This window comes from Doryrhamphus excisus, chromosome 11 (assembly GCF_030265055.1).
Source record: "Doryrhamphus excisus isolate RoL2022-K1 chromosome 11, RoL_Dexc_1.0, whole genome shotgun sequence".
NCBI classification, from domain to species: Eukaryota; Metazoa; Chordata; class Actinopteri; order Syngnathiformes; family Syngnathidae; genus Doryrhamphus; species Doryrhamphus excisus.
Window position 1 is genome coordinate 2,425,607 of NC_080476.1, and position 16,959 is coordinate 2,442,565.

General features: G+C 43.7%; 1 protein-coding gene across 3 annotated transcripts in view; it reads left to right on the forward strand.

Moving 5' to 3' along the window:
• Positions 1–16,959, forward strand: part of tmem132e (transmembrane protein 132E) — a 402,168-nt gene that overhangs the window by 322,010 nt on the left and 63,199 nt on the right. For all 3 annotated transcript variants that reach the window (XM_058088316.1, XM_058088317.1, XM_058088315.1), the window contains one exon: positions 8,543–8,683. In XM_058088316.1, the coding sequence (XP_057944299.1) occupies positions 8,543–8,683 (141 nt within the window). The remainder of the gene's footprint in view (positions 1–8,542; positions 8,684–16,959) is intronic.

Below are 16,959 nucleotides of genomic sequence, written 5' to 3' on the forward strand. Positions count from 1 at the left end.
ATACACAGTAACGCACATGTGCACTCGTGTGTACATGTAAACACAGGGCTACATCGCCCTGGGACTATATATATATGGATATGTATATACATATGCATATGTATATGTATGACTATGTCATACATGTATGAATATATCATACATCCATTCCTTACACACATGTATTAAGCTACACATACATGCGTAGCATGACTGACATCACATCACATGCAATTCCATTACTAATGAGGCCAGCAAGTGTCTTTCCTACATTTTGCTTGTTTGGGCAAAATGTACATTTTTTTCAGACTCCTCAACTTCGTTTTTTTTTTGTTACTTTATGCTTTTTTCCACTTTAATTTTAGAAAATGTAATTTTTTTGTCGGGGTACCCAAATTTAGGCACCTGCCTACTTTTGAGATCCTGATTATAATAACAATTTCAATATATTTAGTTTCCATTACATTTTTACGCTAAAAACAAATTAAAAAATGTACTTTTTTGTGTTCTTTTAGGCCCTATAGGTCACAATGTAAATCAAATGTACAGTCACACACGTGAGGTTGTGTTGGGAAAAAAGGGAGCCGACTGAGGCGAGGTAGACTGTTTTGAGGTGAAACAGAAGTACGTAATAATGTTCAAAACCACCCTGGACTCCAATGACTAAACACTACAAAAATCACTGATTCTCTACCAGTGGCTCAGGACTTCATGTTCTAAATAAACACTACTCATTATCATTCATTCATTCATTTTCTACCGCTTTTCCTCACGAGGGTGCGGGGTGTGCCGGAGCCTATCCCAGCTGTCTTGGGGCGAGAGGCGGGGTACACCCTGGACTGGTGGCCAGCCAATCACAGGGCGCATATAGACAAACAACCATTCACACTCACATTCATACCTATGGACAATTTGGAGTGGCCAATTAACCTGGCATGTTTTTGGAATGTGGGAGGAAACCGGAGTACCCGGACAACACTACTCATTATCAACAAATAAAAATAAAAGTGACAGGGAGAATTCCATTTTCCATTCGTACAGGTGAAACTGAGGTAACATTGGAATGTTGTTTCCCGTGTGTGTTACCTGAGGGGAGTCGTTCGCAATCTTGATGATCAGAACCGCTCCATTTTCTTTTCCTCCCCCACCGGAGGACAACACTCTTGTTGTAACGTTGCGTTATTTCCCTCAAGTCAGGATAAAACTTTGTAAGGGAAGTGCTTTTTTTCCTGTATTTGAGTCAGGAGAGCTATTCTCAGGCTTCCCAAAGGTGCTGGAAACTCTTGGAAAATGCTTCAAATGACTGTGTTTTTCAATAATTCATTGGAAATTTGGGGGATTTTAAAGATATTTCTTTTTTGGAAGACTGTAAAGTAGTCCCTCGTTTATGGTCCTGTATTGGTTCCAGACCCAACCCTGATAAGGGAATTTTTGCAAAGTCGGATTTTTCATTTCGACATGGAATATTTGCCCAATTAGAGCACCCTTATGACCTTATGACTATGGTTTTTAACATGATTAGAGCCCTCTAGACACAAAATAACATGGCTATGTCACCTTTACACAAATTGGTAGACATAATAAGAATAAATAAGTCATGCTCATGTTTGTTGCTCTAAATGTATTCCTTAGGGCAGCTGAGTGGCAGATGGACAGGAAGAGACATCAGGGGTTCAAATTTGAGTTTCGGCTTGGCAAGGTTGTTTTCTTTCTGCAATTTTGTGCTTGTTGTGAGATCATTCAAACCCTTTTGTTCTAGCGATCAAGTCTCAAGACACCAAACATTACTGATACTTAGTGACCAATGTAGAACACTACATTTCCTTCCGTCCTTAAATGTAACATTTGCTTCATTTTGTTTACCAACAATAGGCATGAAACAACATGATTTATCAATTATTAATTTTATTTTATTTTTTAAAGAAGCAAAATGTAAGTGCAAAGTAGCAAGGGATGACTGAATTGCTATTTCTTCTTCCGTTACATCTAAAGCGTAGCTGCTCCTTCACATTGTGAGGACGTCTTGTTGAAGCAAGCCACAGGCCAAAAACCTTCAACTCTGTGAAGATCTTAAAGTGTGGAAGCAAGTGGACAGACGTTGGCTCTCTGGCCACAGCCGTGCATCATTTGGGGGGCTTAGAGGGGGGTTGGCTCTATGCAAAGTGTTTCAGAAACGACTTCATAAGCTACTCAAATTTCTGCCTTTCCAGAGAGAGAGAGAGAGCAACATTGTAGATATCGGGAAAATGAGCTCTGACTGTCTCGTGTTATCTTTTATTATTAAAGCCAGGGGTCTGAAATGAGAGCTTGTGAGGTCACCGTCAAGGGAGGCCAGCAAATGTAACACAAGGATGGTCTGGCACAACGTTTAAACACAAACACACAGCGTAAAATGACGTGTGGTAAAACGGTACCTTTGCTTACTTTTTTAATAAGCTCTCCTTTTATGTAAGAGGTCAAAACCTGTTTTTTTCCTATCCATCAAAAATAACTAAGAATGAATACAAATAAAAACTCATTCACTCTATACCAAGATTGCCCATTTACGTCTTTGCTCCATAACATGTCCATCATGTGTGATGTTGTGGTCTTGCATGTGGTTTCGCCATGCAATCAATCCTTCTATAGGTTCCCGTGACCCTAGTGAGGATACACGGCATAGAAAATGGATGGATCAATCCTTCTACTCCCTAAAAGTGTCAAAGCCAGTTGATAAGACACTCATCAACATTCGGAGAGCTGAATGGGGCTTTCGCTTTGTGCAAAAATTCTTCATTTTTATAATGAATGAATGGTTTTGACTAGGGATGTCTTAGAACAAGACGATTTCATTCGGATCGCAGATGATGATGATGATGATGAACAAATTATCAAATGCATATTTATATTGTCCATTTACAATGCATTGAAAAATTGTGTTTATAATAAATATTACAGTAATTTGAAACAAAATCAAAACTTGAAATTCGAAAATGCATGTTTCTATTGTCTAATTACCATGGGGTGAGAATGGTGCTTATAATGGACTCCAATGGGGGATTTTCCAGGATCATTTATTATATGAAAATTGTCAAAATAGTAAATATGACCAAATGGTCTATTTTTCAACAAATCAAACCCTGAAATTAAAAAAATTGGGTGAAAAATGACTATTTTGACTATATTTTTTGACTAACTTTGACTATTTTTTTCAACCAAATAAAACCCTGAAATGATCAAACGCATGTGTACAATGCATTGAAAAATGGTGTTTATCATAAAAGTCTATGGACCTTGACACCTCCTAATTATTATTACTAGATGTCAGTGCCGCCTTTGATCAGTCGATTGCAGTATCTTACTGGAACGCCTGAAAACGCACATAATGGTGCCACTGGTCTGGTACTTTGTTGGCTTACACCTCTGAGTGCCGTGGTGTCACTTGCGGAGTTCCACAAGGATCAGGGCTTGGCCCTCTTCTGTTGGATATTTACATGCTGCCGCTCTGCGACATCGTTGGCAAACCTAGGATTGGCTTACACTGATATGCTGATGACACTCAGCTGTATGTGCCATTAAAGCTAGCTGAGCCACAGGGCTGCTCTAATCTTGAGGCGTGTCTTATTGATATTAAACAATGGATGTCCTGGAATGTTGTACACTTAACCCTGACCCTGAAACTGAGATGCTGATTATTGGCCCAGCAAAGCAGAGTTTCCTGTTTAGGCTCACTAAAAACATCATTACCCAAAGTGACGGAGTAAAAAGTCTTGGTGATGTTTGATTCAAATTCGATTTGTTCAAAAGCATTTTTCATCTTTGCAACATCGCTAAGATATGGCCTAGTCCAGGGGTCGGCGACCTTTACTATGAAAAGAGCCATTTCACCCACTTGCCCACTAAAGAAAAATAGCCTGGAGCCGCAAAACGTTGTATGTTTAAAACAACATTGGAGGGAAAAAAAAAGACGAGTTGGAGTACTCTTGCTAGTACTGGAGATAAACTTTTGTTTTTAAATGAGCTCTAATTTATTTTTTAGAATCGTCAAATAACTCATTAATAATAATTAATAACTCAAATAACTCAAAGTATTACTCATTTCCCTTTATGTTAACCTGTCAGAGAGAACTGGATAGCATCCTGTCTGCTCATTCAGTCACCAGTCAGAACTCAGTCAGGATGCATTCATGGTCTCACACAAAGTTGGATTTTTGTAAACTCATAACAAAGACGTGCATTTTCACCACACGGGTGCTAAAAAATATTCAAGCATTGCAAAGGGAGCCGCAACAAAGAGGCTGGAGAGCCACATGCGGCTCTGGAGCCGCGGGTTGCTGACCCCTGGCCTAGTCTATCCACTTGTGATGCAGAGACCCTAGTCCATGCGTTTGTCACGTCTCCCCTTGATTACTGTAATGTTATTCGCCTGCAGTTAGTACAAAATGCTGCAGCACGACTCCTCACAAATACATGTAAATTCAATCACTACACGCCAACTTGCACTGGCTCTCTGTTCATTTGAGATGCAACTTTAAGATTCTTTCCTTCAAAATATTCCATGGGTTGGCACCTTCCTATCTGGTTGACCTAGTTGTACCCTATGATCTGTCCAGAAACCTACACTCACAACACGCCAGTCTTTTGCAAATCCCGGGCCAGAAAGAAGGAAGCAGACTCCAGTGTTGCGCCAACACTTTTGGAAATGCAGTATTACCATAGTACAGTTAGGGGTATTTGGGTGAATTTTCAAGTCGAAGCTAAAATGTACTATAACCTTCCCAGGTGAACTCCATTGAACTTCTCCAGACTTTTGAATGCGTATGTACAACTGCTGAATGTTTCACTGCTTTTTGCACAACTTGTTGTTCTTTAACAAAGAACCGAACAACACGATTCACAGCAGGTGCATTTTTAAAAACATTTTCAAAGAAAGCCATAGAGTGCCTTGCTGTGACTCTTCCAGTCTCTGCTGCTGACATTTGTCAGGTGTTTTTGTTCCGACCATTTCCTAGTCAAGATCATGCCGTGTGCCGACGTCCATGCAGTGCAAGCAATAACACCGGGAAGGATACAAATCTCACATGCACTGGAAGCTCTGTTATTGTTGTAATATCAGCAGCAGCAGCTGGCATAGATTGTGCGTGCACATCGCTGTCACTTCATGTTCTACAACATTCTTTCATTAACCAGCACCGATGAACACGGAGTCAGATTCCACCCGGCTCCCCAGTGGGCCCTGCTGCTTCCCTCTCTTTAACAAAATGAACAAGCGTCTTTGGGAAAAGCGGCATGCAGCAGCTCCGTACTACATATATGCATGAGGAGGATGATGATGATGAATATGCGGTGGTCTTTACAGGCGCACGGTGAGTGAAGGTAATGAACTTTAAAAGCGTTCCTCATTCCACTGATGCCCCGCAATAATGTGTAATTATTGTCTCTTATCTGAAGTTATTTTGGCACGCTTTAGTAATCAGGCAGCAACTGGGTCACCTTTTTATTTTTATTTATTTCCTTTACATCATGAGGGGTGATTTGTTAGTGTGTTTCTGTTTCATCTGTTTCTCTGTCAGCTAATTTATCTAATGAGAGGTGCAACAACAAGAAACAGTGCTCTAATAGCTGCAGCCTGTGAAAACCAGAATTTGCCTTTTCTGTTGACGGGATGGATAATAGGGGGCCTGATTGAGGTGCAGGTGGCGGGGTTCTTGTCGCACACGTCCTAATTAGTCACTTTTCTGCTTGACAACATGAAAGCATAAAAGTTAGGTGGAGAAGCGGCAACTGAAATGAAAAGGTTACGGCCACAATCCCTTTCCAATCGCGGTCCTCGTATAACAAGGTTTTCTGCAACAACCTTTTTTTTTTTTTTTTTAAACATTTTTGTGTGCAGCGATGTTTCATGCAACGGTGTTCGTATTCTTGATATCTCGTGTAACAACGTTTCATGCAGCAATGTGCAATGACATTTTTGTGCAGTGATGTTTCGTGTAATAGTGTTTTATGTAACAACTGTGCAACAGTTGTTACAAGTCAATGTAATTAAGTAGCTCATGTAGTAGAGCAGGTCATCCAGAAACTGGAAGGTTGGTTGTTCGATCCCCCTTCCCACAGTTGTAGTTTCCTTCAACACGTCAAGATGGGGGACACTTCACCCCCCCTTGCCTCCAGTGCTGCCCACTCTGGTGAATTCATGTTGGTCGGGACGCCATAGATGGAGGTCTACCCAATTGCAGCTGTGGTTACAGATGCAGATTACCACCAGTGTGTCACTGCGGAGTGAATGAATAATGGGCTCACTGCCAAACGTTTTGGGTACCTTGAAAGGCGCTATGTAAATGTAATCCATTTTTATTATTATTATCATTATTATTATTACTATCATTGTTTAACGGATGACTGCCTTTTATTTCTGCACTGCCCGTCCCATAAGTTATTAATACCGTGCAAAAAAAAAAAAAAGCTAACCAGTTACATGCACGTCGTGGATGAATATACAGCGGCGCTACACTGAGAAATGATAGAGTGACTTCTGGTCTTCAGGAGTTAACGTTTTTCCTTCAAGGTCCCCTTAGAGTGAGGCAGAGTCTTCTGATTTCAGTGTGTCAAAGAAAAGGAAAGTGAAGCGAAGTGAAATGAAACATGGAAAAATGCTCAGAGAGTGGAAGAACACCAAAGACTGGCTGCATGCCCGGACGAAGCTGCTGGAGCACTGAGACCATCATCATCCTTGATGATATAATGCTATCTTTGAACAGATCTGCTCCAATGAAATGTACTTCATTGCTGAGCAAGAGGGGATAGAAAAGAAGAGAATAGGGGACAAGAGCAGGACAACATCGAGAGAGACGAGAACAGCAACAATTACTCAATAATCTTCATTCATTCATTTTCTACCGCTTTTTCCTCACGAGGGTCGCGGGGGTGCTGGAGCCTATCCCAGCTGTCTTCGGGCGAGAGGCGGGGTACACCCTGGCCAGCCAATCACAGGGCACATATAGACAAACAACCATTCCCACCTATGGACAATTTGGAGTGGCCAATTAACCCCGCATGTTTTTGGAATGTGGGAGGAAACCGGAGTACCCGGAGAAAACCCACGCATGCACGGGGAGAACATGCAAACTCCACACAGAGATAGCCAAGGGTGGAATTGAACCCTGGTCTCCTAGCTGTGAGGTCTGCGCGCTAACCACTAGACCGCCGTGCCGCCCGTCAATAATCTTCAAACAATTGCGATTCAGCATACTTGAAGAATTGAATGATTTAGATTTAAGCTACTGTTGTCATACTCTTGTTTACAATGACTGCTGACTTAGCAGTTTACTACTTTTACTACATTGGTCAAGCTAGCTGCCGCTGTGTTGTGCAATACACTCGTTCATCAATGAACATGTGACCTAAGGGGCTATGTGGCCTATGTTTTCCTTTTCCACTTTATCGTGCGCTCCAAGTCATTATCAAGTTCAAAATAGAAGTTATTATAACCAAATTTTGGGAATAATAGCCTCTCTGCTTCCAATTAGCAGCCTGTCCTCTTCACGGTTCACATAAATGAACACCTCGGCTGTCTGTAATTACAGCATTGTTAAAACCCGAGAAAAGACTATTAGCTGGCAGAAATAATAAGAATAGTACAGCTGCAAGCGTGGAATGAGCGCTATGTAGCCCTATCCCACACAAATCAGGGTTTACACAAGTCAGTGGCTGTCGGACTCACAGCAAGTAGGTAGCAAAGTCATTATTTACCAAAGCGGCATATGGAGCCCTTCAGTCTTCTTCATCACACACGGCAATTATTCTAGAAGTCTGACCTTGTGGGGTCCAGTTATTTGGGTTTCATATTGCTTAGCCAGTCATCAAAGGCTTCTCCCGCGTCTTATGAGACAGCCCAAAGTTCTTCCCCAGCTGTCTGGTGTTCATGATTTTGGTTGGGCACATTTGGTCCCTGAAAGGAGTTTGTCAAAGTACAACTCCTGGCTTCCTGTCATCATGGTCAGTGCAAACCAAAATGGAAAGCTTTCTGTTTCTTTTCAAAGTCGGGTGGACTCCGCGGTTTATTAGATGAGATGACAGGAAAGGTAAGTAATGCACATGTGTGTGGTACACGGGGGTGACACAAGGAAAGAGGTGTAGAAGGCAGCAGGAGAAGCCATTGCCCATGCCCCCTTTAAGGCTCTCAAAATGCAGGGAAAGATAAACATTGAGCTTTCAATGGGTCTAATTAAAGAAAGCAATCATAAGGGCTCTAGGAGGCTATAAGATGTGCCGGACTGTGTTTTTATGGCTTCCAGGAGTCAGTGCTTCAGAATAACATCCTCTTTTGGCCCCGTGGGCAGCGGAGAAGAGACGCGAGCCTTGTAGATTTGATTCCACACACTCTGACCCCAGCAAGTCCGAGCATTCTGCTTTCATTTATCTCCCGGCTGCCATCTTCATTCATCTCACTTATTGATTCATCTCCAGAATTGCTTTCGCCGTGACGCAATGCGAGGAGGTGACCCGCCCGCACACGGTGGGCCGCTCACCTCAGACCCTGGACATAAATCATTTCCTGTAATAAAACTGACCCGTCTTCCTGCAGGGTGAAAGCCAAGAAAGGGGTAAACCTGATCCAGACCAAGTCCAAGAGCGCCCAGTGGAAGGTGGAATGGGAGGTTCTTTCCGGCGCCAAGCATTCCATCACCACCATCGACGTGAATAAGAACAAAGCCGTCAAGCAAGGGTGAGTGTGTGTGAGTGTGTCAACTCGTGCTCGTCTGAGAGCAGTAATTGCAGTATGTCAGCTTGTGGCAGAACAAACAACAACAAAACTTCTGGCCTCGTGCAAGATTTAGATGGCAATTGGAGGAGATGGTTCTGAAACACCTGGTTCTGAAAGCAAAGACATCCTAAAGCATGTCCGGGCTGAGAGACAAGCATGAAAAAGTAACCTTTATTCAGGTTAGCATAGCCACTGGAAAAACATCTGCAGTGACATTTACTTCAAACAAATGTCATTAACCTTTTTCACATGGATATATACATAAGTAAATCCCTACTAAGCTCTGCTTGCTTTTTAAGAATGATTGAAAAAAATGTCTTCAGTAACTTTTATTCGCATACTTTAGCTCATAAAACTTCACTCGATAATTTAAGTTAATTTAAGTCAACTAAACTGCACTTGCGAATTATTTACATTTTTCAAGTAATTCCTACTTGATTATGAACATCCTACAAAATGTTCACGGTTAAGGTTTACTTTATTTGGATTTTTTTCTACAAAGAAAAAGAAAAAACATGATAAATATTTCCATTAAAAATATAAAAGAGCCAATGCTTTTGGTGCAGCATCTTCACTGTGTATGGCTTCATAATGAAAATAATCAGCTGAGTTAGCTAACCATGGCAAGATGGGATGTACAGTACATTTCAACACAAAGCGTTACGACTGAAAGACGTACTATAGGAGAATCTCGTCTAACTCGAACCGAAACAGATGCAAACCAAATCAATTGTCCCACAAGAAATAACGTAAACGCATTACTAACTCATAATTATTTGCAATTAATCACAGATCGAAATACGTTTTTATGTTTCATAAGAAGGGACGTACATATAGTGGTGTGAAAAGGCGTCTGAAATGAAAATGGATGGATGAGACGTTGCTATATTTATTGTCTATTAATCAGCTATATGTGTACTGTGTACGTGTGTAAGTGATCTGTCAGACTGACTTGTTTTTAGTATAATTTTTTCGAGAACTTTCAGTTGTTTTTTTTTTGAGTTACTGTTATGCTCACAGGCCCATAAAAAATGTGGTCCACAAATGGTCCTCGGGCCGCACTTTGGTGTACAAGGCGCAGGCCTCTTGAGAGGATTACATCGTTTTTATGACGAAAGAAACACTTCATCTCTTTCTCATTTGACGCATGTCATGCAGGAATTCGGGACGGAGTTCCGATGCATACAAATGCAACGGTCCAGTATGGTGTATCCATCTGACAACCTAGGCCACACATGCTTGCCTTCACTAAAAGTGCCACGTTGTGTCCGTGTGCTCCCAAATCCACACTGAAGCCGTACCCCCCCCCCCCCCACGTACGGATCCCCAAATGTTGCACACATTTTTGCAAGTAGACAACACACATTATTTTTCGTTTTTGAACCTCTCCTTCATCACTTACCTTTGTGCCATTTCAGGCTATTTATTGAAGTCAAACGACTTGAACCTTAAGAAATAACTGGAAACATTTAAAACTTGTGTATGTATGATATGGCTAGCTTTAGTATGTAGTAGTATCCTGCACTGAATAATTGGGCCTATAAGTAATGACCTTGTTGGCCGTTAGCTGTCCTGACGTTATTATTAATATGGAACAGCCATCGACCACAATCAATAATGTATTGGCCCACAAGCCGTCACCGCGAGGAGCTGATCCGGACCAAAAAGAAAGAAAGAAAAAGGGGTCAAGGAAGAAAAACGACGTTGAACTCCACGGCTGACTAAAGTGTGATGTGATGAAGAGAAAAGGCTGAGTAAAAATAGAATCATAAAGAGAGCGATGAAGAGATGGGCAGCGTGCTCCTCTTTGGTGCTCAGATGTAATCAGCAATGAGATGCACTCGTGCTACCTTCTTCTTGGGGGGTTAAATGGAGGACAAAAAGATGTAAAAATGAATGCAATTATTGGAATTTTAAAGGCCACTTAGAGGATGTATTGCCTTGGGATTTTGGCGCTTGTGTACATTTTTTTTAGGAGGGAGGATGGACTATTAACGTATGAAAGTTATGTGGTTATGTTCCTCTATAACACCTTAAGCTCTACTCGTAAAGTCTACTCGAGCATGAACGGGGGGGGGGCTTTACAAGCGTGTGCCATAAAACAAGAAAGGCTGAGTTGGTACACACGAGCTGAGCCATTGAATGTCAGATTCAACTATTAGTATCATACTTGATACTTTGGGATCATACTTTAGGTCTACCATCGAGGGGGTTCAAATCTTTGCCTCTTTATTTTTTTATTGAATCATTTGCTTTTTTAACAGCTGTGGACGTAACTATTTATACCACAACAGTTAATTCCTATTGTCTTTAAACACAACCTCGCAAGACCGTGGCAGCTTCCACTCAACTCAATTTTGTGTAGCTTCTGTGTCGGCTATGGCGCTATTTGATCAGTGAAATACCTTCACTACTGACAAGATATTGGATCTGGAACACAGCGACGTTCCAAGAAATGTAACGCTACCCAACACATATTGGAACAAAGTCAGGCACTGGCAATCCAACAACTAGCTTGCCAACTCCAGTCACAAGTCATCACCTAACTTAACAATACGGCCATTTACCTCTTTTTTTATTAGTTGTAGGTGTCCACCAACAATGACCAACATTACAAATAATATTTGTACAATATTTGACTTCCTTTTTGGTATTTTTGGACTACATCTTTTAGGCTTGACTTCTGGTGTTGGCTTATATATTGGTAGATAAGTCAAGCCAATATCTGTATGGACTGCCAGGGAATGGAAATGGAAATGGAGTGTTCAAGTGATACCAGACATGGCAGGGCTAATGTGCATACATTACCGCTCAAAACTTTTAGAACAGCCCAATTTTTGCAGTTATTTGTTGAAATTCAAGTCGCTCAAGTCCAATGAATACCTTGAATGGCAGACAGGTAAATGGTGACGTGCCAGAGGTTAAAAACAAGGTACGGTTACCCAAAACGGCAAAAATAATGGCTATTTCAGAAGATTAAGATTAAGATTAAGATATGCCTTTATTCGTCCCTCAGTGGGGAAATTTGTATTGCACAGCAGCAAGAGTACAGAATCAGTTAAGCAGTACAAAATACACAATATAGAAAAATAAACAATATAAACGACTCAAGTATTAACAAAAATCAACAGTTTTTCCCAGAGTTATATACAATACTGTATGTAGATAATATGAGACGAGATGAGATATATGACCAGTCTATACACTGAGATCTTGTTAGAGAGTTAATATGAGGCATTATGGAAATACTTCACATAGAACTTAGTATATTGCATTTAGAGCCTTAATATTGCACATGGAGGTTGATCAGATATTGCACAGTGAATGGGGTCTGGAGTAACTATACTGAATGTAAAAAGCAAAGTATTGCACAGATGTACATAGTGGTGTAGAAGTCTATTGGGAGCAGTGCTGGTTGTACAGCCTGACAGCTGCAGGAAGAAAAGACCTGCGATATCGCTCCTTCACACACTTGGGGTGAAGCAGTCTATCGCTGAAGGAGCTTTCAAGTGCTGTCAAGGTGTCCTGCAGGGGGTGGGAGTCGTTCTCCAACATGGATGATAGCTTAGCCAACATCCTCCTCTCTCCCACCACCTCCACTGGGTCAAGGGGACAACCCAGTGCAGAGCTGGCCTTCCTGATGATCTTATCCAGTCTCTTCCTATCCGCAGCCGAAATGCTGCTGCCCCAGCAGACCACTCCCTGGAAAATGGCTGAAGCCACAACAGAGTCATAGAACGTCTTGAGGAGTGCCCCTTGCACTCCAAAAGACCTCAGTCTCCTGAGCAGATAGAGTCTGCTCATGCCCTTCCTGTAAAGTGCTTCCGTGTGATGAGTCCAGTCCAGTCTATTGTTGAGATGAACACCCAGGTACTTGTAAGATGTCACCATCTCAATGTCCATTCCCTGAATGTTCACTGGTGTTGGAGGAGAGTGGATGCGCCTGCGGAAATCCACCACCAGCTCTCTGGTTTTCCCCGTGTTGATCTGGAGGCAGTTCCGCTGGCACCAGTCCACAAAGTCCTGTGTCAGTCCTCTGTACTCCAAGTCGTCCCCATCTGTGATGAGGCCAACAATTGCAGAGTCGTCAGAGAACTTCTGCAGGTGGCAGGTTGGTGTGTTGTAGGAGAAGTCTGCTGTGTAGAGGGTGAAAAGGAACGGAGCCAGGACCGTTCCCTGCGGAGCCCCCGTACTGCAGACAACTGTGTCGGACACACAGTCCCGTGTCCTCACATACTGTGGACGGTTGGTGAGGTAATCCAGTATCCACGATGTGAGGTGCAGGTCCACCCCTGTGTTCTCCAGCTTGTCCCTCAGAAGTGCTGGCTGGATAGTGTTGAACGCACTGGAAAAATCAAAGAACATGATTCTCACCGTGCTCCCAGGTTTCTCCAGGTGAGAGAGCGCTCTGTGCTGGAGGAAGATGACAGCGTCGTCCACCCCAGTGCCAGGTTGATAGGCGAACTGGAGCGGGTCCATCGAAGGACCCACCAGGGGGCGGAGATGGTCAAGGATCAGCCGCTCCAGGGTCTTCATCAGGTGTGATGTAAGTGCCACCGGCCTGTAGCTGCTGAGGTCCTTGGGGTGCGGCGTCTTGGGGACAGGAACCACGCAGGATGTCTTCCACAGCTGTGGCACCCTCCCCAGCTTCAGGCTCAGGTTGAAGATGTGCTCAACAATCCCGCACAGCTCGTCCGCGCAGGACTTCAGGAGCCTGGAGCTGATGCCGTCTGGTCCCGCCGCCTTCCTCGCCTTGGTTTTCCGGAGCTGGTTTCTCACCTGGGATGTTGTGAGGGTCAGGTTGGAGCAGGGGGGCTGTGTGCGGGGGGATGTTAGTAAGGTTAGTGAGGAGGTTGAGCTGATTAGGTGAGAAGTGGTGGGGGATGGCTGTGTGCAGGAGGGGGAGGTGGGGGTAGGGCTGTCCACTCGAGGTGACGATGGGGGGAGTTTCGGCAGAAGTTTCGGCAGAAGGTGCTGGGCCGGGGGATGGGCGGATGGTTGATCAAACCTGTTGAAAAATAGATTCAGATCATTAGCCTTTACCTGGTCCCCAGCAGCCTGGGAGTTGGGCCCCTTGTGGCCAGAGATGGTTTTCAGGCCTCTCCAGACTCCTCTGACGTTGTTCTGCTGCAGCTGTTCCTCCATCTTTTTCCTGTAGCAGTCCTTCCCCTCCCTGATTTTCCTCCTCAGCTCCTTCTGCACAGCCTTCAGCTCTTCCCTATTTCCTGACTTAAAGACCCTCTTCTTCTCCTTTAGGAGAGCCTTTATGTCCGGATTAATCCACGGTTTGTTGTTGGAGAAACACCGTACAGTCCTGGTGGGTACAGTGTTTTCCACACAGAAGTTTATGTAGTCTGTGACGCAGTCAGTGAGACTGTCTATATCGTCCCCATGAGGATGGCAGAGTTCCTCCCACACTGTTGTGTTGAAACAGTCCTTCAGAGCCTCGTCGGCTTCATCAGACCATCTCTTCACTGTGCGGGACACAGCTGGCAGCCTGCGTACCAGAGGTTTGTACACAGGCTGGAGATGTACCAGGTTGTGGTCTGATCTTCCCAGGGGAGGAAGTGCTGTTGAATTGTATGCCTCCTTGGTGTTGGCATAACACAAGTCCAGTGTTTTATTGTCTCTAGTGCAGCAGGTGACATACTGGGTGAAGGTGGGCAGGGTGGAGGATGGAGAAGCGTGGTTGAAATCACCTGAGAGAAGAAGGAGAGCCTGCGGATGTTGTGTCTGTAGCCGGCCCACGGCAGAGTGGATGACGTCACAGGCCGCGTCGGCGTTAGCAGAGGGGGGAATGTACGCCGCTATCGCGATAACGTGCGAGAATTCCCGCGGCAGATAGTACGGTCTCATGCTAACGGCTAACAGTTCAATGTCTTTGCAGCAGAGTTGCTCTTTAATAGTGATGTGCCCAGAGTTACACCATCTATCATTCACAAACACTGCCAGCCCGCCTCCTTTCCTCTTACCGCTCTCCTTTGTCCTGTCCGCCCGCAGTAGTGTGAATCCGTGTAGTGTAGCGATCGTGTCTGGGGTCCGTGTATCCAGCCACGTTTCCGTAAACAACATGACGCTACACTCCCGGAACTGCCTCTGATGCCGGGTCAGCGCCGCTAGTTCGTCCATCTTATTGGGGAGAGATCTTACGTTCCCCATGATGATGGACGGGAGAACTGGTCTGTATCTCCTCCTCTTGTCGCGGCATTGGGCTCCGGCGCGGCTTCCCCGTCTTCTTCTCTTTACCTCCCGGGGAACCTCGAGGGGTTCCCCGGGGGGCAGCGCCGCTGTGTTGCGGAGCGCCAACAGCTGGTCCCTACTGTAAACAATAGAGTTTCGGCGTGCGGTCGAAAACATCGTCGAAAAATTATGAGAAATGCCAGCTCAACACTATCACTATCACTATGGTGGACAGTTGAACTGAGCATTTACGAAGCCGTTCCTTTAAGAATAACCTAGAAAAAGAATGAAAAAGACAGAATAAAGAAGAAAAGAACTCAGCGAAGAGCGAGAGCTGCTGTAGCAGGCTGCCACCAGAGCGGCGCCAATTCATATACGCAAGGGACCCCAAAATAGGTCAACAGAATGAAGGTGCATCAAAGCTTGGCGGTTGGTGCAACTAATTCCTACAGGCGTTCCAAGTTCTGGAGTGCTTACTACCTTCTCTGTTTGCATAAACCCCTCGCTGGGAACACGCTGTGATATTCGATATCATCCTTGTGATCATCAGTTGATGAACAGCACTGAACTGGAGTCATTTCTTATTACCAAAATGGCAATTAACAATGGAAGAGAGACAGAACATCTTAGCCTTTATTTGGGTTTTGACATTACTGTTTCAAAAGGTTGTAGCTTGAAAATGGTCTGAGATAAAGGCTAATGATCGTCAACTGCCTCAACTGCTATGATATGCTGCTATGAATCCATGGGTAGATGTACTGTAAAGTATCTTTCTATCTACCTGGGAATATTAACATTCATCCAGGTCATTGTATTCTCAGGTCAAGTCTATCAATTATTTTTCTGTCAAGGACTCTCCCACGGATACTATGCCGTCTAAAGGGTTCACACTTCAAAATTGAGTTTTTTTTCCATTTTTCCAGTTCCTTGTATGCGTACCATCAGGATTTAATGAATGAAATAAAATCAGTGGTCAAACATTCAATACATTTGAAGTCTCTACATTTTCACAAATGGTTTTATTACATTTTGTGAAATTTGCAAAATGATAGTCGTCTTTCTTGATTTAAATTTTGATTACATTGCACGATAAGTTGTCGATTCAACTTCCAGACTCTTTATCAGTCACTTATCTATAAACCTTTTGGGGGGTAAAATGGTCACAATTCTGAAAAGGAGCATCTCTCTCAAAATGTTGTGAACTTCCATGCATGTGTTGTATTGAAAAGTCACTTAGTTCCCACTCAAAGCAGACGACACAAACGTATCACAAACGTCCACCACCGCCATAAGCATTCTCGTGCTTTGATTGGACCAGGCCTCCCAGTTCATCTGTTGGAACAGACCGTGATCAAAGAAGCCCTTCCTCCCTCCTGAGCTGTGGGGAAAAAAAGAGACAGCTCAGCATCATTAACCTCACGGAAACAGGCTACCCTCCTTCTCCTTCTGGGTGAAATGACGCCACTTAACTGGCACCTTGATCTTGGATGTCTTCATGCTGCTTTTAGGCTGCCTTGTCGGAAACTTCTTCTTCAATCACTTCTTGTTTCTTCCTTCTTCGGAGTGACATTAATGAGCTAACACAAATATAACGGCATATTAAGTTGAGGAACTTGGTGTATTTGTGTATGGTAGTAACAGCCTGCTAGTACCCAAGGCAGCCGTGTCCGCAGCACGTTCTCAAAACACCCTCGGCCATCTCTGTGTGGAGTTTGCATGTTCTCCCCGTGCATGCGTGGGTTTTCTCCGGGTACTCCGGTTTCCTCCCACATTCCAAAAACATGCTAGGTTAATTGGCCACTCCAAATTGTCCATAGGTATGAATGTGAGTGTGAATGGTTGTTTGTCTATATGTGCCCTGTGATTGGCTGGCCACCAGTCCAGGGTGTGCCCCGCCTCTCGCCCGAAGACAGCTGGGATAGGCTCCAGCACCCCCGCGACCCTCGTGAGGATAAGCGGTAGAAAATGAATGAATGAATGGAAGTCAAAATATTAAGAGAAAAAAGTGTGATCTAATGAAATTTTTTAAGAAATATTGTGAGGAAAAATAAAAACAT